A 22,014-nucleotide genomic window follows, 5' to 3' on the forward strand; every position below is an offset into this window, starting at 1 on the left:
TACTTATGCTGGCCACACACATGGCGATTTTTTACCCGATCTGGCCGATTCTGACACATTGGAATGACAGATCGTGTAAAAAATGGCCAAATCGTGAGAAAATCGTGATTCCTGGCTGGTCGCACATCGCATCTTCAGATCTGCCAATCTGGGATACAAATGCACTGGAGAAATGTCTGGCTGCACGATAGATCATTTAAAGATTGTACACTGCAAACACCAAATCGTGTGCAGAGCTGCCGAGGACAGTTTTCAAGGGAAATTGTGCACGATGTCGGATCGTGAACATATCGCTATGTCTGTGGCCAGCTTTAGTCTAACAACAATGTGGTGCACTCACGTGTTGCCGGATCTTCCAGGTATTTGCAAATGGAGTTGAGTATTCCAGTCGTCCGCAGCGACGGCGTTACTCAATGATATAAGCAGGGGTGACTGACGACTGCAGTGTGATCACACTGACGTCTGACTGCCGCCACAACAACTTGTTTCTCCGCCTCCAAAGTAATCAGCGGCTTCCTCAGGATAAAGGCAGTGTTCATCCCCTGTGCTGCACGCTTTTAAGTAGTGACTTACTCTTAGCCCAGTCAGCTGTGCCTTATCAGTGATTTCATTACCACCGTTCAGTATAGGTCTGTATACTTTGGGCCTGATTCAGAGCCACTCGTAAGTGGCAGCTCGTTCGCTCCGAGCGATGTTTGCCCAACTGCGCATGCGTACGGATCATTATACAAATGCGCGAACCAGTCAGTGCGGCCGAAATTCATGTGCTCGCAAAATAGCGAATGCCTGCTAATTTGAGTGACAGGATGAGGCGTATGTGGGTGGTAACAGGGGAAGGTGCTTGAAAACGGGGAGTGGAGATCCGATCGCAGGCGTGCTTAAAGGTCAAAACGGGCGTTTTATGGGTGTGCATATTTAAAACAGCAGCGTCATTGACCACATCACTGGGTTATTTTAGAGCCAGAACTGCTCGCAAAATTGTGGTAGCAAAAACCAACCACAAGAATAGCGAGCAGCTCATACCCTGTTCGATGTACTCGATTAATCTAATAAATAGCGGACATGACGTAGGATGCAAGCGGCCAGGGGGCGTAGTTTCCCAAAAAACGAACGCAAGTTTTGTTCGCTCGTTCAGACCTAGAGGCGTGAACAGACCGCAAACAGCGAACGGTTCATTTGAATAGCCACCCCTATTTTCTGGACGAGCGAGCGCAAATAGCGACCGGCTCTGAATCAGACCCTTTGTTCCATGTAATATATTTACATAGGTTGCCAAGGTGATTAATTCCTGCTGTTACCACCAGTTAATTTTCTTGTTTGTGTCAACCCTGTATTAGATGGCAATTCACCATCTAGAGAGCCAATTTCTCTATTCATTCTTAATCTTTATATTAAATGTTGCCTGCTGTATAATCATTCAAAATTACATGTTAGTAAAAATACCATACATATATTATATAATTCTATCCAACATAATAAATATATATACATAAATAAATATATACTTATATATAAAAACATATATGGCTTGGAGTCAGCTAGCTATAGAATAGTCAGACATGTCAACATAGGCTTGCGCAGAAGCTGGCACAGGTGGTGCCGCTTCCGCACTTCCTTTTCCGCCGCATGATGGACTACCCAGGCCTCCCCTCCCACCGGGACATAGATTACACACCTGGACGGCCAGGTGAGTAATGTATGTTCCGGAGGGAGAGGGGATGGGGTAGACCATGACCCGGAGGAGGGGGACGTGCCGTAGCAGCACTCCCTTTGTCGTCTTCTGCGCACGTCTATGCATCTTAACGTCACGCTGCAAGTCTTTTCCAAATGATCTGGCATTTGTTTCCATGTGTCTGGAGTACACACCAGCATTCATTTCCTTTTTATCACATCAACAAAGATTTCATAGTCTTTAGTAATTAATACATTTGTTAACACTATGCTGAATAGTGAAAGCTCTGGCTGCAATTATATTCCTGGACTTCAATAATGAACTCGATCAATCTGGAAAAACATGAATTAACCACTTACTGTAATTAAAGTATTCTGAATATCAACTAAGGTGCTGTAAAGACATGGAAATACAAAAAATGCAGGATCATTTGGAATTCACCTGACATTTCGGGAAGTTTGTCCAAATGCCAGACTAGTTTGACTAGTAATGCTACAGATCAAGCTTTTCACATTCCTTATGGAAACAACATAGAAATGAATTGACCCTTTCATTACAGTGCTTGTACAGACATAAAGGTTTCTTGTTTTTTTTGTTTTTTTTCAATCTTACAGGTTTGATGATATCTTGAGTATCTGAAAGCAGTAAAAACAGCATTGTTGATTTCTAAGATCTATTTAGTAAATTGATCTTTCTTAAGAGGCCTATCCATTAGCAGATCTTTTTTCTAACGATGAAAGACAAAAGATTATCCCTTGAAAATTCCTGGGGCTGCGGTGACAGATATCTGTCATGTACATGACAGATTTTTGCAAACGACGAATGATATTGCATGACATCATTCAGGGAGTGTATTTTTTTTATGTTCTATGAATTTTCATTAAAAATATCGTTCGTCGTTTACCGCTTATAAACTGCCAGATATTTCTAATATCTGGTAGCGATAAGTGATAATTGACCAACATGTTGGAGAGACAAAAGACACAATTTATCGGCCGCATCTGTCATCGTTCAGTGCGTATCCATTAGCAGATAAATTGAATGACTGAACGATATATCGTTCAATTTATCTGCTAATGGATAGTCCCTTTAGACTCACCTGTTCTGTATTTGTCACTGACAAATTGCTGCTTTCAGTTATTCTAGGTTATGTCCGTGATCTTTTTGGAGGTTTTGAAAACTGGTGACTTATGCTGTAGGTCAGCTTTGCATGTAATAGATTCAGTGATAAGGTAACTGCAAAAAAAAAAAAAAATTATTGTTATTTCTACAAATCGATCTGTAATCTATGATTCCCAGTATATGTTTGGCGCTCAGGGAGTACCAATGATGAACATACTGTAAATAATAAGCAGCAATTTTATAAAGCAACCATGTGTCTTTAATATATATTTTATTTGTTTATGACACCTTAAAAGAGGAAAAATAACATCCATCCCCTGAGAAACATTTTTGCCATTTTAGTTCATAGAAGCAGCATCAGACATGGGTGGGATGCATAAAAGCATATTTTGCGGTCAAACCTCTGAAAATGACTTTTTGGGAGATTTGGCCGCATACCGCATATGCACCAAGCTCCAGAATGCGATACATTCCGGAACTTGGATGCGGTGGGCAACGCCATCTTTAGATGGTGTTACCCAATAGAAGCCTATGGGCTTCTAGTAGCATTTCCCTATGAGACGGATCCAATTGGTTCCGTCCCAGGACCCGGGAGTTCTTTTGCGCATGGGTAAAGTGCATCGCACAAAGCATGCACAGACGTACTCCTGGGTCCTAAACCCGAAAATCCTTCTGTCACAAAGGGCAGCTCTTACCGGGAAACTGTCCTTTGTTATTCTCTTCAAGCATACAGCGTTAGTAAATGCCGTTATGCTTGCGATGAGTGGCGGGATACATCATAATCAAAATGTGATGTGTCATGCATCCCACCCCTAGAGGTATTAATGTGACTTTCCTTTATGTAACTCCCCAATCATTGTGTCATCCTCTAGTGACCTGTGAACCTCAGTCATCTAGGAATAGGAAAAGTGGCCCAAAGACATACCTCATTACTGTATTGCTTAATGCATGCTGTGCTTGTTCTGCATACAATATAACAATTACTACTTTGAATTTATGCTGTTGCTGGCATATAGACAGATATTGATGTAGTGTACTATAAATGCAGCATAACCTCATTAACAAGTTTTGTTCTTTTTATTAGGACAAATAATTCTTCATAGAAAAATTCTAAAATGACAGAAACATAAATCATTACTGTACCTCTCTTTTCAGATCCTATTCTGATGAAATTGGGCCCAAACACTGGCCTACATCCAGATTTGCCCATGTGATGAAGCTCCGTCAGGCTGCATTGCGCACTGCTAGGGAAAAGTGGTCGGATTATATCTTTGTAAGTGGAATACTAACCATTTATCCTGCTGAGCATAGACATTTTTCAAATGCATAAATGTTTTTTTTAGATTCATTTCTCATTCTAAGCCAATTATACTTCAGCAGAAATTGTTTCTGGTCACAATGTTCCTACACTAATGTGACATTTACTCACAGTAGTATCAATCTTAGGCAGCAATATTCATTCCTACAGCAATATTCATTGTGCATTACCTTTTTATTCATTTAAGCTTCATTTTTGTAAAACAAACAAAAACAATATTTTAAGCCAGTCTTTATTAATTTGTGTATCATATTAATTAGTATAATATATTGTACATACTAGAGATAATTAGCACTTTACTTTTGTGTAATGTTCTATAGTTGATGTTCCTTTATTCCTTTTTTTATCAAGTATATAGATGCAGACAACTTTCTGACTAATCCTCAAACATTAAATCTCCTGATTGAAGAAAACAAAACAATCGTGTCCCCAATGTTGGAATCGCGGACGCTATACTCAAATTTCTGGTGTGGCATGACACCTCAGGCAAGTATTCAAGAAACATGAAACTTTAAACAGTCATCTTAAAGGAATACTGCACCCACCCTGGTGGTAGAATAATCCACTCTGGACAAGACCATTCACTTATCTATAGCAAGTTTCAACATGCCTGTGTCTACCTCAGTCTCTGACTTCAGCCTGTTCAACTGACAACATAGTGCCGGTGGCTGGAAAAAGCAACCATATTATTATTGTCATTTACAGACAGACAAAATTGTACTGTGCATTAGGGAAGTTACACATATAAATACTAAATTACACTTGCAAACTGGCAAGTAACAAGTGTTAGCAAGTGACTGCTCATGAGTGGTAGCAATCATTAAGTAACCACAAAGGTGTGCCTTTTTATGTGATGGACCACATAAATTATTTGCTTTTATTGCCTTAATATTGTGTATTTTTCATTATTTTATTTTTTTTGTACTTTGCGTCACTTTAATAGGCTGAAGTACCCGATTAGGCTGTATGAGATACCCATGAGGTTTGCATGTTCAGTTTTCTCATATCCTCCACAGTCAATTGCCCTCCAGTCACTATGGGAGTTATAGGCTCCAAGTTTAAGGAACCGGTGTGTCTTCGGCGACTTTGCCGCTAAATGTAGAAAAATTAGTGGTGAAGTCGCCAAAAACGCACTTTGGTTACACTAATGATTGACTGTCCTCTAAACCAACCTGCGGTAAGAGATCTGTCCCCTAAGAATGATTCTTGTTATAAAATTCATCTTCCTAATGGAAATTGCTGTTGGTGCACAGTAACTGTTCTTACTTTGTGCACCAACTGTCAATTACCTTTCCTGCTTAGCCTTCATTCCATAAGAAAGGAATTTATGGACCCATGAACACAAAGTCATCCAGATAGTGAATAACCAAATAAAACTCCATCTTATTCCCTTAGTACCAATTACACAAAGGAGATACAGTTTTCACTATCAGGAAACATCTGCAAACTATTAAGCCTATGTAGTCTGAAAAATCTGAAGAGCTTCACTATGCAATAGTGTAAACCAGGCCTGACCAACCTTTGGCTCTCAAGCTGTTGTGAAACTACAAGTCCTAGCATACCCTCCCTCCAGTCAGCTAGTGAAGCATGCTGATTGGAGCCTAGCCTCATTTCTGGCCTAAATAAATTACGAGAATAAAGTGACATCTGCACTTTAATAAATGTGGCAATTTTGTGTGCGTGAAGCTTTTTTAATTTGTGCAAAGTGTATCTACATTGTGCTATATCTTTGATATTTTGAGGTTCATAAATTACCTCTTCTGAGCTCCTGTTTGTATGATTCCCAGATTGCCCCTTTATACTGTATCTATATGACCCCTGCCAATCTGCTGTTCTTCTATTCATCTTCAGTTATTTATTTTACCAAATTTGTAATATTTTCTATGAGTAGAATGTCGAGAAGATTTTTATTTTCCTATATAAATTAATAATAGATTAATTTTGCATAGATAATGTGGTGGCACAGTGTTTAGCACAGCTCTACCATAGCTTTGCGGTCATGGGTTCAATTGTGTCGGAGCCTGTTTGTGGATAGTTTGCATGTTCTCCCTGTGTTTGCATGGGTTCCTTCTAGCTGCTCTAATTTCCTCCCACACACTGAAAGACATACTGATGGGTTTATTGGCTTCTTTTTAAATGAAGCCTACTGTGTCTGTGTCCATGTGATAAGGAATATAGGGCCTGATACAGCAATGATCGCAATTGCAAAGCTGCACGCAGGCTATAGATATATGATGTATGCACGCAGGCAGCTTTGCAATTGTGATCCTTGCTATTATACAAATGCAGCAGGAGGTGTATGACACCCCTTGCTGCATTTGTGATCCCAGCACTGCAACGGAGGTAGGCTGGGACCACCATCGCGACCATTGGCTTGCTAGCCAAGGACACTGCATTGATCAATGCAGATCCTGGGCTGGCCACACCCGGAAAACGGGGCGGACACGCCCTAGTGTACGGAAACGCCAGCCGCCCCGCACCGCCCCTTAAATGCCTCTGCATGTCAATCAGGCAGAGGCATTCAAGGGTGTGCGTGCGACTACGCAGGACCCATTCTGCACACTCGCAGAATAGGTCCTGCACATGCGCAGATTACTGATAATCGGGAATCTGCGATCAGCAGTGCACTTGTGTACAGTGCTGAATCATGCCCATAGACTGTGAGCTCCATTTTGGCAGTGACTGATGTGAATAATTACATATTAACTGTAAAGTGCTGTGTAATATCTTAAGGCTATATAAATAACTTACTAAAATAAGAATGGTGTTATTTTTGTTTTCAGTTTTTTATCTATTTAGCTTTTGAATCCACTGAATTGTTTTTATTGTTGTTTCTTTAATATCTTAATCCCTACTGTTTTATTTTCAGGGTTACTATAAAAGGACTCCAGACTATGTTCTCATAAGAGAATGGAAGAGAATGGGCTGTTTTCCGGTCCCAATGATTCATTCAACAATGCTCATTGATCTCCGGAAAGAAGCATCTTTAAAACTACAATTCTATCCACCACATGAAGACTTTACTTGGACTTTCGATGACATCATTGTATTTGCATTCTCTTGTAGACAAGCGGGTATGTATTTGTAGACCTCTGTTTGACCACTGGTATCAGCTACACCTCTACCAGGATGCACTATAGGACTGGGGACAACACCATGAGTGGGGGGTAGGTACATGCCACAAGCAAGAGAGGATAGTTTGCAAAATTAGGTGTTGAATGACTGAAACATTGACAAAGGTGCCATTAAGTTCTTATCTGTCCAATCAGTCAGGAAATGGTGGACTATAGAAACCTTAAACGTGACACACGTAAAGGTTAATGAGGCCTAAGCTAATGCTTGAGAGAACATCAAGTATAAGCCATGGTATTCTTAACAATGGCAGGAGGGCAAGCTCCACCCTTGTTTAACAGATGAGGCCTCACTATCTGAGCAGTTGCAGCATATTTTCTAATTGCAATTTTTATGTTATGCCCGCATTTATATATTTTTTTTCTTTTGTTCCATCTGTCAGTGAATTGTTTTGTATCCACATTCCAGTAGATAAATTACATCCTTATGTTTACAGGTAAATAAATATTTAGGGACATATTAATTAAGTCCCTTCTATCTAAAACTCATTAAGATAACTGGTGGGGCAGGTATTAATCCCAACTATTCTTAATGGAGACTGCTGTTTGGCTTTACTTAGCCTTGCTTTATTTAGTCGCTTTGTCCCTATAGATTAGGGGTGAGCAATAAGCGTCCCCCCAGATTTTGTAGAACTACACATCCAAGTATGCCCTGCAACATGTTTGCTATTTGGCAATGCTAAAACTGTTGCAAGGCAAGCTGGGATTTGTAGTTCAACAACAGCTGGAGGCCCGCTTATGGCCCACCCCTGCTATAGATGCATTCTCTCAAGGAAGTGGTGCTGCAGTCCCCCTTCGGCAGCCTCCGTACACTTATTAAGTCATTATCGCAATCTATAGCTGCGCATGCATGATGTCATGGCTGCGATTACACAACGTCAAATTAGAGTGAAGTTTTATCATCACATGACTGTTAAGCTTATCGCCATGACAACCTCTGTTTTGGCACAGGCTTTATGACAACAATCATTCCTTATTGTCGTGATATGCAGCCATTAGTGATGATAATTACCATGGCTCCATCTCATTTTCTAACAAATAGGTCCTTTATTATGTTTGCCTGTACTTTTAGAGTGAAATTATTTGTATGCTCTATAGTTACTATGAGGATATGTGCAAAGAACACAATAGGCCTGATATAGTTATGCACGGTAACTGCACCAATGTAGGCGGCCAATGTTGGAAGTACTGCGCATGCGTTCGAGTGGCAGGGCGCATGCATCCCGATGGCTACCGCATGGAGATACAGAATGAATATAAGTGCAAGAGCTGTGGATTTTAGTAGGCTTTCTGGGAGGTAATGGAGGAGGCTAGCCAGATGCGGACATGTTCAGATGGAGAAACTGTGCCTGCCATAGGGCTGATGTAGGTTTTCATGTTGTGTCTAAAGACGCATTAGCACCACTTTCGTGGGCGTCTCAGTAGAAAGTTTATTGGACATGGCACTGGCATAAAGATGGAGCCACGTCATGTGTGCACTTCTGAATCAGGCCTATTGTGATAGAAGTGCCATAGTCCGTGTTGCCAAAAACAGGGGGCATTTTAAAACATACCTTAATTTATTTTAAGGATTGTGCTTCAAATTCTTAATACCTTATATGGAAATCTTAAATTCTAAGTATTACAGATCCCCGATTCCATAGGCAGGTTTGTATTTATGCATATACCGTATATACTCGAGTATAATCCGAGTTTTTCAGCACATTTTTCAGAGGCTGATCACCAGCATATCTAAAGGGGCCCATATATCTGCAACAAATTGCTGCAATTCCCTGTTCTGCCAACGTCAGGGCGGTGAGATCAGGGATATTCAACAGGTTGATAAATCTCAATTCCCCGAACTCGAACCAAAAATGGTCAGAATCGTTGAGTTGGGGATTGTTAACATGTTGAATTTCCCAGAGTCTAAACTTTTTAGCAAATAAACAGAATTAGTATAAACATTCATATTACAGTTATAGACAAACAAGTGTATATATAAAGCTACAATATATGTATAATTATAGAGTTGCAACATCATTTGTTGTACAGAGTATTCATAAGTAAATTACATACTACAGACCAGTCCCAGTTTTTTGCAGGCTAAAGAGGCATGCATGGGTGAGGTGCCTATTTGTACCAGTGTTTTACTCTGGTATGCGGAGAAGTATATAATTATATACTGCTTGCCACACTCTATGCCCTCGCTGTGAAATTAGGTAATGATATTATATCATTATCTACAGCTTCCTTTTCCTTAGTTAGCCACAATTAGAAACATGTGTTAAATACATGTATAATTCCTCGCTGTACATTACTATTAATTAAAAAAACTAAATAAGGTTAACTTCAGGATCTCAGCATATATTACAGCATGTCAACATGTGAGTCTCTACGTGGGTTTACACAGTATTTGTATTTTCACACTGCAGCACAATGTCAGTAGATAACCACTGGGGAAATCCACAGGGCCCTCAGGGTAAGATACACCTATGAGTCATATGAAGCGAATATCATTGACTATCTTGTAACAAAGGCACATGTTATGGTCAGGGACATATTAGACAGTAAGCTGACATTAGGTACTCTTAGTCATCATGTTGAAGGCACAATATATGGGCAGGTTTAAAGACCTGAGTGACTTTGATAAGGGCTAACTTGACTGCATTTCCAAAACTGCATTTCCAAAACAGCAAGGCTTGTGGGGAAAAACCACAAACCACAGACAGGATGTTGGTCGGCCAAATCTCTTTGGTGCAAGATGTCAAAGAATGTTATCCTGTCTGGAACAATACCAACAGGAGAGCTACTGTAGTTTAATTAGCAGAATACTTTAATAATGGTGATGGAAGTAATATTTCATAACACACATTGCATAAAACCCTGCTGCATATGGATCTACATACTATAGTCATAGGCCAGTCAAAGTACCAATGCAAACCCCTGTCCACTGTCAAAAGCTCCGACAATGGGCATGCAAGTGTCTGAACTGGATCTTGGATCAGTGGAAGAATCCCTTATCTATTGCATCATGTTGATAGGCATGTATGTGTGTGTCGTTTGCTTAGGAAAGAGATGGCAACATGATGCATTATGGGGAAAAAGGACTCGATTATTTGGGTAGTGTTCTTCTAGAAAACCCTGGGTCAGGTCATTAATGTGGACTTAAATTTCTGCTGGTAACATCCTGGTACCGGATAACAGTAGACCTTCAGAGGTCTTGTAGAGTTCATGTCTTGGGGGGGAGTCATATTAGGGGGTCATAATGTTTTGGCTCATCCTTGTATACATGGTTGGGGACCACTACCTGTAAAACGTCCTCAAGGCTCAAGGTAATGCTGGTAGGATTACCTAGTGAGCATTGCTGATATGATATCATAGGGTAGAGAGAGATCATGGGGGCATTAGTGTTATTAGTATAATAAACGTGGTGTGCATAGGTTAAATACTGCCATAATGTAGGGAACCACAGATGATATAATGTGTGGCATAAATATTGGTGTCATTGTTTAGGTAAATAGCATGAGAGCATTGCCAGCTCAATTATGTGGTGCACTGGTTGGAGGGCCATTTATCTGTTCTGCACTAAGGCCCTGCCTTGGTTTGACACTGCACCAATGTACCAATCTTTGGAACTGAATAAGGCCACAGGCAATGCCACGATAGGGATGAATATACCATCTACTCATCTATGTATATTTCCAGGCAAGTCAATCTGTTATTGAATGGTATATGTAAAGATGCAGACAGCTCATAGTATCCAGCCAGGAAATTGCAGTGCATCAATGTATATCAATTTACATAATTGTCAATATATAAAGAAGAAAATATTTTTTTGGAGGCTACTTCAGTATGAAAATGTATAAATTATTCTGCCTATTGAGGTACAAAACACACAAACCAGTCAGTGTTACCTAATTTTGACTTTTTTAGAACTCAAAAATTTGTGTCAAAAAGATAAATTACTTACATATCAATCACTTCTTAATGTTCATTATACGTTATATTTTTTAAAGTATTTTCTCATTTGCTAGATATTACCTGGTATGACTTCTCAGTATTAGGTCTTACTACTTTAATCCATATTCTCGGTTATAAATAGTCATATACCATTTAATATCTGAGGCAGACCTAAAGGTGCACATCCACATGTCGACTAGGGAAAGACAGTATGAGTACGATATAGTAATTGTACCGTCGTTCCCCATCCCCTGCAGTGCCTACACTGAACGATTAGTCATTCAGTGTAGGCACCCTCCATCATCCCCAAGCATGGCCAATCTGTCATTATTGGCAGATTGACCGGCATGTTCGGGCGATGATTGATGTTGGAAACGAAGAGCGGGAGCGCGCATCTCTGGTCGTTTCCAACATTATAGTGCACGATATGTGCACGATTAATGAGCGATTGCATGATTACGATGTCGTAATCATGCAATCGCTCCTTAATATCGCCTAGTGGATGTGCCCCTTTACTCATAAAGTATATGGTACATGACAATGTCCAAAAATGGAAACAGTAATTATCTGAATTAAAATCTTTTAACCTTCGGTAAACTAAGTGGGGTGTGACATACTCCAGCAAGATTTAAACTCCTATAACCTTTAAAAAAATACTGTGCGCAAGTTGCCTTTTCAAGTAGCTGGAGTTGCGACATTGCCAGTTTGAGTAGTGATGGCGGTTTAGTGCGTCGAGCGCTAGCACAGTGAGTACTCATGCATAAAGTGTGTTTGTGTGCATCTCATACCCCACCTAGTTCGGCACCTGCCTTAAGGCCCCCATACATCAGCAATTGATTGCAGCAATCGTGCAATTTGCAATTGATTGTGTATAAACATCTTTGCCTTTTTCATTCGATTGCAGAATTGCCACAATAGATTGAAAAAGGGGAAGATTTTTATACACAATCGATTGCAAATTGCACGAATGATGCAATCAATTTCTGATGTATGGGGGCCTTAAATGTCAGCCAAGAGTTCTCATTAAGGGGTCTATTTACTAAGCAGTGCTAGGAGACAGAGTGAAAAGTGATAAGGTGCCAGCCAATCAGCTCCCAACTGTCATTTTTCAAACACAGCCTGTGAGATGACAGTTAGGAGCTGATTGGCTGGCACCTTATCACTTTTCACTCTCCTAACACTGCTTAGTAAATAGACCCCTAAGACTGAGTTGACCAAGTTTATTTTAATTATTTCTAATTGTTCATAAGTTTAATTTTTATTAACCGTTGTGATTCAAACGTGTTCCAAAGATCTTATTCAAAAAAATTGTTACTAGAAGACATAAGTTTAGTTCATAAAAAAGTTTTATTTTTGTTTTCTTGTTTTAAAAGATTTTGTTTTATTTTGATACCTTAAGAGACAAGCATCAATGTTATAACATTTGGAATTACTGTTGTACTAAAGTAGTGTACTAATGGTTCATACACACGGTCAGATCTGTTAGATGAACAATGAAAGATTTTACCAACTATTTGAACGATTGAACGATTTCAGACCGTATTAAAATGAATGAAATCGTCAAAATCTGAAACACAGACAATGTCAGATATCGTTATCTGACATGTGGGAACGCGCATCGTTCAACGTTGCAGCCCCACATGTCAGATTTTCTTTCAGATATGAACGATTTTTAAAATCGTTATCGTTCATATCGGACAACAAATCTGACCGTGTGTATGCACCATTATAGTGAAGTATAGCATGGGGTATGAGATACCCCATATGGTTCACCATGTTGATATTTTCCACCTGGTTCACGGAAGGTTAAGTATCACATACACTGCCATCTTGTGGCTGTTTGTATTTTATACTCTTTAGTACAAATGTTGCTAAAGCCTTTTAATGCAAATGTGTAAATAGTGGTAAACATTTTAGAAAAAACTAAAACTAAGGGCCTGATTCAGAGCCGGACGCAATTTGCGGACGGTCGTTCAGGAAAAGGGGGTGGCTATTCAAATGAACCGTTCGCTCTTTGCGGTCTGTTCACGCCTCTATGTCTGAACGAGCGAACAAAACTTGCGGTCGTTTTTTGGATAACTACGCCCCCTGGCCGCTCGCATCCTACGTCATGTCCGCTATTTATTAGATTAATCGAGTACATCGACCAGTGTATGAACTGCTCGCTATTCTTGTGGTTGGTTTTTCCTACCACAATCTTGCGAGCAGTTCTGACTATAAAATAACCCAGTGACGTGGTCAATGAAGCTGCTGTATTAATTATGCACACCCATAAAACGTCCGTTTTGACCTTTAAGCACGCCTGCGTTCGGATCTCCACTCCCCGTTTTCAAGCACCTTCCCCTGTTACCACCCACATACGCCTCCTCCTGTCACTCATATTAGCAGGCATTCGCTATTTAGCGAACAAACGATTTTCGGCCGCACTGACTGGTTCGCGCATGCGTATTAAGATCCGTACGCATGCGCAGTTGGGCAAACATCGCTCGGAACGAACGAGCGGCTGCTTACGAGCGGCTCTGAATCAGGCCCTAAATTTGTACCTTAAGTATGTACAAATGTCAGGTTTGTCTGATTTGACGTTACCTCAGAGATAAGCAAGCTGGGAGTGTCCAGACACAATACAATACTTTTCATGTTTATTCTGCAGTCCTAGAGGTGAACTTAAGTAAAACAATGCATCCTTTGCCTATAATTTCTGATTTGTATTTTTTCTAGGAATTCAGATGTATATCTGTAATAAGGAGCATTATGGGTATCTTGTTGTGCCATTGAAGCCACATCAAAACCTAGAAGATGACATTGAGAGCTTCACTCACGTACTGACAGAAGCAATGAGTAAGTCCAGTACTGAATTATATATTCTACGTATTTGTATAAGGACAATTGCTTCATTTGAATACGCCAGACAGGAAACGCACAACTGGGTAACAAAGTGTTAATATACATGCAGCTGAGAACATTTGAGACAGTGGGTGTTGTGGCTGGACACACCCTGGTATGTAAGACAATGAATACAATGAATAACATATTACAGCCCAGTTTTCCTCGAGTATGCTATTCTCAATTTCCTGTCTTTATCACACCACATCTAATCTGTTTACTCACAGATAATTTATGTCATAACTCATTCACAGTCATTACAAATCAGTGGCGGAACTAGCGGCGGTGTAGCCGGTGGCTTGCACCGGGGCCCGCTGTGGCCCATAGCCCCCTGCATCCAACAGTACCACTGCACCCGCTTCCAGTGTCCCCCGGACCCCACTGTATTTAAGTGTATTGCAGAACGCAGTAAGAGCGGTCGGCACTACACAGTAACAAACACACCGCCGCCAGCGACGGCTGTGTGTTTGTTATAGCAGCCAATGAGAGTCAGACAGACTCTCATTGGCTGCTGAATCCACGGAGGGAGCCAGCCGGAGCTCACTCATGAGCTCCGCCTTCCGGCTCCCCTCCGCATCGGGTGTTGGGAGAGACGTCATGACGTCTCTCCCATAGTGCAGAGCGGGCCGGGAGGAGCAGACAGCGGCAGGAGCGGGGATTAAGGTAAGTTGTGTGTTTTTTGTGTGTGTGTGTAAGGGACACGGCACTAACACTGGCACTGCATAGGGGGGGTGCTACTGGGGACACTGTATAGGGGGGGTGGCCGCTACTTGGTGCACTGTATAGGGAGGACTACTACGCGAGGAAAAGCATAGGGAGGACTACTAATGGAGGCAATGCATAGGGGGGACTACTACTGGGGGCAATGCATAGGGGGGACTACTACTGGGGCAATGCATAGGGGGGACTACTACTGGGGGCACTGCATAGGGGGGACTACTACTGGGGGATAATGCATAGGGGGGACTACTACTGGGGGTACTGCATAGTGGAGGCTACTACTGGGGGCACTGCATAGTGGAGGCTACTACTGGGGGCACTGCATAGGGGGACTACTGCTGGGGACACTGCATAGGGGGGACCACTTCTGGGGCCACTGTATAAGGGGCACTACTGGGGGCACTGCAGAGGGGGACCACTACTGGGAGTACTGTATTTGGGGCACTGCATAAGGGGACCACTACTGGGGGCACTATATATGGGGCACTACTGGGGGCACTGCAGAGGGGGACCACTACTGGGAGTACTGTATTTGTGGCACTGCATAGGGGGACCACTACTGGGGGCACTGTATATGGGGCACTACTGGGGGCATTGCATAGGGGGCCCAAAGCATATTCTTAAATCTGGTCCCTCCACTCTCTAGTTCCGCCACTGTACAAATACATTATACACTCACATAATAAGCATCTTACATACACTTCATCTTTACTATATACTGTATGTAAATCATGGACATAGGCTTGCCAGGTTTACCATTTCATTTGTCCCCTGAATAGAGCTATTGCCCATGTTAAATAAATTTGATCCCACCTGCTTAAAAAAAACAATATTTCTCGGTAACACATGTATCCATCCTAAAAAAAATAAGCCTCCTACCTTGATAAATGTTTCAACTCAACCTGGATAAAATCATTGCCCCTCTTTTGTTAGAAAAGTCTCCACTCTGCCTAAATAAAATAAAAAAGTTGCACAATGTGGGATTCCCCTTTCCCTGGTCTGTAAATCTCTCTTTTATACCTGTCCCTTCTCTCTGTTTCATCTCTTTTCCCTTCTGTCTCTCATCCCTGTTAGTCTCCCTGCATCCATCCTCTCTGTGATTTCAGCCCCCTTCCCTCCGTTTCACTCATTTCTGTCCCTGCCTTCGGAGGAGGGGAACGTCGGTCCCAGTTACTGACATATCCCAGGTCCTGTACATCCAGGCAGTGCTGACAGTGTCTGTAAGGTCCAATGGCGGAGCCACACTCTATGTACGTAACTTATCTCTAGTGCACAGCTGTTAGACGGCACTAGTTGGCCACATATTCAGGCCTGCAAGTCCAGAATTCTTCCCCACAAAACAGAAAGGGTGTATAGCCATACCTATGGCAGACCTCCCAACATTTGAAAGGGTAGAGGAGGGACATTGTGCTCCCATCACGCATCATTGTGGGGCATGATCACATGTCATACCTTCTATTTTCGTCATGCTCTCCCTGTGCTGCTGGACTGGCCACAGTCTCTCTCCACAGGTTTTGGATGCCTGCTTCATCTATTTACCGCTGCAATGCTATATAGAGCAGCAGGTCACAGAGTGACCTCCCAACCCTTTCCCTCCCGCGGGACCCTGCTGCTAGCAGGCGGAACAGTGACTAAAAAACTGGACTGTTCTGCCAGAATCCAAACGGTGGGGAGGTATGCTATGGGCAGCCCAGTTAGGGGTTCATGCTGCACAGTACAGAGGCTAGATAAAGGAACAGTTGGAGGCATAGAGAGAAATGTATCAAGTCTAAGTTCTATGGAGTGGGCAAGTGGAGAAGTTACCCATATCAACCAATCAGCTTCTACCTAACTTTTATAGAATGTACGTGATAAATATAAGCTAGAAGCTGGTTGGGCAGAAAGCTGAAGGGGTATCTGCAGTGTGCGACTGAGGGGGATACCACAGATTTAGAAAAGGAATATTACTGTGTCTGTGCAGCCACTAAAGTAAACAGATTAGCTGCACCTGTATTAGAGAGGTTTTAGGTTCTGGTGATAGTAGTTTGCTTGTTCTTGATGCAGGTATCACACAAACTGAGCTAGTCTTCATAGTAAATGTGTAATACCCAGCAACTCCCAGCAGCCTCTGCAGCTTCTCAAGAGGGCAACAGCAGGTCACATGACCAGTGTCAGGTGTCAGTTGGAAGGGAGCAGCAGTTGGGCATACCTCCCAACTGTCCCGCATTCAGCGGGACAGTCCCATTTTTATGGGACTGTCCTGCTGTCCCACCCACGGGCCGCGTGTCCCGTGGTGGGGGGGGAAGTTGGGGGAAGCATACACGCTTCTCTGTATAGCAGAGCAGTAGGTATGCAGGCGAGAATAGATGATGTGCGCACGCGCACAGCATCTATTCACAGTACGGGGGGGGGGGGAAGCCCGGGGGCACGAGCCTTAGTGATGCAATCGGGGCGTGTCGCTAGGCCACGCCCTCTTTACACATAGGTCACGCCCCTTTTCAGGAACGCGTGCGCCTTCGGTGCGCGGATGTCCCGGGTTGCTATTAACAAATGTTGGGAGGTATGGCATTTGGGCGTGGCAGTTTGTGAGGCAGCAGTGTCAGAGGAGGAGCCTCGCTGCGTCACGCTTACCTGAGCCCACGTTGTAGTGTTCAGCCGATAAACCGGGATCCGTGTGGTGACGGGAAACCCCGTCCGGAGAGTGCGTGTTGGCCTAGAAGTGACGCTCCGATTCGTCCGGCAGAGGCAGGCAGGTGGAGGCGGGAGCATCATCCAGGGATGGAGCGGCAAAGGCGGAGTTTCTGAGTCCACGTCAGAGGCCAGAGCTGGGCTAGGCTGAGTGGCCGGAGGCAGTGACAGGCGCTGTAGTATAGGGGGAATTGAGGACACTCCAGCAGTAAGTGATCTCATCACGCCCCCACAGCAGATGCTCATCGGCAGCTACTTACAGGCAGACTAAACAATTTCATCTAATTCTGCACGCTCTAGTTTTCACCCCCTGTAATAGTCAGTGACTTGTCCACATCTACTTAGCACCTGATATCTAACTGAGGAACAGGAGTCAGCCAGCTCTATCCTCCCTTTGACTCAACCTAGCTAGAGGAAAATATGAAATAAAAGTGGCCACAGAGGAGCATCAGACTCAGCTTCAAAGATATTGGAAAAGTTATAATTGTGGATAAATAAAAGTTGTGTTGCACTGAGCTGAGCAACAACAGGAGCAAAGCTACAGGATTGTATCACTAAAGAGGAGTTAAGGCAATTCAGCTATCGGAATATTGTACCATTGCTAGCCTGTGTTATCACTGCTACTAGTGAGAGACTATAGACAAGTAGCATAAATAACTAACTTCAGCTCAGGGAGATACAGACTTGCAACAAAAGTATCTTTAAGAAACTTTTCAGGCTGCCAATCTAATTTCTGTATACAACCATATAGCAGCAAATATTGTCAACTGAAATCCTCGGTAGGAGTCAATTGTATTTCAATTCAACCGTAGCTTCTCTCTAAGACACTTGATAGAGAATTGTCTACTAACCCGAGCAACACCCTCCTGTGCACCAACTGAGAAGTAGCGCTATACAAATTACTGAACTAATACTATATGGCCAAGATAACTGAGTTATAGAATATATAAAGTAGATTGTTAACTAGAATTTGTTACTGTAATTGCATAATATACTTAACTTGATCAATCAGGTAATAGCTGAAAAAGGAAAAGTTGTTAAGATAAATACGTTGATTATACTAACCTTTTTTAAAAACGCTAGGTTGTCGATGAGGATTGACGATCGTAGTCGATGTGGAGTTCCTGAAAAATAAAATTGTTGAATGGTTGCTGAATTGTTGATAAAGTAATTGATTTGAAATACCAATTGTTTTGTGAAAGTGTGACTTAATTTTGCTTGTTCTATCACTCCCATTAATAAAATAAGTGTTCCGTTGATACAGATCTATAACAAGTATTGCCTCAATCCTTACCTCTATGGAACGATCTCTAGAATCAAAACTTAACCTTAGCAACCTTGTTATTGACTAGGATAGTCATATCACAATTTTTCTCATCACAGTTCTATCCATGTCATGGTATTTGTTTACATGTGGAATGTTTACCACTTTATCTTATCTAAATGTAATTTTTTTTTCAAACTTTTTGAATAATTTTGGACTGCTTGTAGAGCTAGTCACTCCAGTGCACCGTCTCCGTCCTTATAAAGGGCTGTTCTTACACCGGATTTAAAACAGAAGTTTCTGAACTCATCATATTATTCTGGCTCTTCTTTATCTTCAGTATGCAGGGCCTGATTCAGAGATATACACTAATGCCACCTCAGTTGTGAAAATGTATGCATCGGCTGTGCGAAAATATGCAAATGTTGCAGCCACATGGATTTGTATTGAGACGCACACCATTCACATTGCAAATCCAAGCGACTGCATACAAAGACAGAGCATCGTTACAGATCGTTACAGATCCATCGATAATCGGATATCTGAGTAACCCTATGGTCTCACAGAATGGCTGCGGGCCATTTTTACTGTGAGACTAGACTCTAGTGCCCGGAGTCTACTAATGCCCCGGTGGCTGGCCAGCCGCGTCAGTCGGCGGCCAGGCCACCGGGGAGAGAGGAGGGGGCCCCGCACGGGGAGTGCACATGGGCCCCCTCCTCTCTTAAGACGCCCCTGGATACAGGGCTAAATGTAATAGAGCGCAAGACGGCGCCGCTATGGGAATACATGCGAGTATTCCCATACTTTTAAAACAACAAGCATATTAAAGGCAAAACCAAGTACATTGAGTACTGTTTGTAATATATAATGCAGCTGTTGAGTCTTTTTTTTTTTTTGTAATTCTTATCTTTAATGTCTTTTAGTTGATCGCCCTCCACTGGAAACATCACGTTATGTCTATGTGCCATCTAAACATTCGGACAAGATGGGGTTTGACGAGGTTAGTTTTTGTCTTTGGCATTATTCTCTGTTATACACTAAGCTTACTTTTATATGACGCTTGAAACAATGCTTACTGTATTGTTTGTGCGGCCGAGCAATGTGAGCATTTGGGAATTAAGCCTGTCCGATAGTTTCTCTATGCAGTGTGCTCTCTGTGCATTGTGTCTGGCTATGGGCTATCTGTGACAGGCATTTTGCCATAGAATCTTTGTGCAGTGTGACTAGACATGGCAGGGAAAAGGTAGGAAATATATTTATTTTAAGGTACAAATGTTGTGACACAGGGCCTGATTCAGCGATGTACTCAAACCTGTTCTGCACATGTGCTGAACGGTTTCTGTGAGAACGCTTGCAGTGCCCCCAAAGCCACAACATGATCGACATGCTGCAGCTGTTTGGAGACAGGGTGGGGGCAGCAACGGGGGCTGTTTTACAAAACGGGGGCGTGTGCTACTATTTTGTAGGCGTGCCGGGGCCAGGGTCTGTGTCTTCCTAAGCAGATTTCTTGGCCCCTGCTGAGCAGTTCCGCCGCTCAGTCTGGGTAATTTTAAAACCTACTCAGAAGGGTGATGACTGTAGCCATTACGACCGATGGTCGCGATGGTGATCCGATACTGCGCAGCATTTGTATCAGTGATGCTGGCTTTTGTCAAAAGACGCCTCCTGCTGCATTAACATATGCAGCAGCAAAGCTAACAGCGTCCATCTCTGAGTCAGGCCCACAGTGCAGAACCTCTGGTACACCCCTTCCAATGAATGATCACACACTTGGAGGGACTAAATAGCTTAATTTGTCAACAAATATATGTCAGTTTTCAGGGGAATTTCTCTAAAAAAGTTCAATAATAGGTGAAATGTTGTGGGACAGTATGTGGAGGGTTTGTATTGACGGATGATGGGTTTTTGAAATTGAGGATAAAAGGTAAAAGTGTTTATTTCAACCTATTATAGACGTGTATAAAAACACTAAAAAGCTACTAACCAGACATTTTTGTGTACCCCACAATGCTGGAAAGACCTCAATTTGCTATAATTTTTCCACCATTGATAAACAAGTGCATACGTCAGCCATTTGACACCTTTTTAAAAACCTCCGGCACTTTCCTTATGGCCACTAACAGCCTTCTATATGGTCCTGTTGTCACTTTTTTGGGGTCCAGGATGGTTTCCCCACTTTTCATGCACTTTTCCCAAGTCATATTTTGTAGAAAAGTAACGTAAGCTTGCAATGAGTTTTGCAAATTGCCCTTTCTAATTGGATCTCGCATTTATCGGGTGAGCACATTTGTGCAATGTCTGTGAGCTTCATGAACCAAACTCATTCCTAATTGGATTTGGATTGTCACTCGCACCATCCCAAACTGCCATTCACACCTCTACCACTTGTCACTCACACATCCCACATATACCTCCTCCACATGTCTAAAAACACTTACCTCCCCAACCAGAGCCGGCAGGGGTATGACGCGGTGAAGACCATGCTCCTGAGAGCTAAATTCAAGAGGAACAGGGAAGAGAGACAATAGAGTTTTAGGCAAACAAGTGTAAGGGGGCAGGTGGAGTGAGAGGAGGAAGTCATTTGGGATGGGGCAGGGAAGGAAACACGTGATAGGAGTAGAGGAACAGATGGGGCTGGTGGAGCATAAGAAGGGAGATAACTCGGATGGGGCATGGCAGGTAATCATCAAAAATTGAGTTTTGAGAGAGTTGAAAGAGTGGATTTTGGAGCAAATTAAACAAGATCCAAGCAGCACAGAGAAAGTCCTGAAGTTAGGAGTGTGAGATGGTGATAGGCAGAGCCGGCCCTAGCCAAATTAGTGCCCTAGGCAAGATTTTGGGTGGTGCCCCCCTGGGATCCTGAAAAAGCTTGTGGTCTCACAGAAGGAGCGTGGTCTCACTGTGCTGTCGCCCCTTTTCCCATTGTGCTGCACTCCCAGCACACCTCACCCACCACAGCACCCATCACAGCACTCTTCTCCCAGCACAGTACCCCTCACCCAGCAACCCTGTCCCAGCACAGCAACCCTCACCCAGCACAGCACCCCTCTCCCAGCACAGCACCCTTCACCACTCTCCCAGCACAGCAACCGCGCTAACCACTAGCCGTCGTCCAGGTGACCCATCCCAACGAACCGCCGCTGGCTATTCCGCCGCTGCCTGCTCACTGTTTGCTGCTGCCAGGCCCGATCGGATATGTCAGCTGAGCTCTGATCATGGCGCTGAACATTGACAGTAGTAGCTACCATAGTTTCTGCCCAGAAGCAGGTGCTCCGGCCGTGCCTGCCCCAAAGCTCTG

At 42.8% G+C, this 22,014-nt stretch overlaps 1 protein-coding gene across 2 annotated transcripts in view; it reads left to right on the plus strand.

Moving 5' to 3' along the window:
* The window catches only part of COLGALT2 (collagen beta(1-O)galactosyltransferase 2), a 186,552-nt gene that overhangs the window by 98,663 nt on the left and 65,875 nt on the right, over positions 1-22,014 (plus strand). For both annotated transcript variants that reach the window (XM_088453900.1, XM_088453901.1), the window contains exons 3-7: positions 3,950-4,067; positions 4,464-4,598; positions 6,982-7,186; positions 13,901-14,020; positions 19,640-19,716. In XM_088453900.1, the coding sequence (XP_088310026.1) occupies positions 3,950-4,067; positions 4,464-4,598; positions 6,982-7,186; positions 13,901-14,020; positions 19,640-19,716 (655 nt within the window). The remainder of the gene's footprint in view (positions 1-3,949; positions 4,068-4,463; positions 4,599-6,981; positions 7,187-13,900; positions 14,021-19,639; positions 19,717-22,014) is intronic.

Source organism: Taudactylus pleione, unplaced genomic scaffold (assembly GCF_031769625.1).
Source record: "Taudactylus pleione unplaced genomic scaffold, aTauple2 ptg000602l, whole genome shotgun sequence".
Lineage (NCBI taxonomy): Eukaryota > Metazoa > Chordata > Amphibia > Anura > Myobatrachidae > Taudactylus > Taudactylus pleione.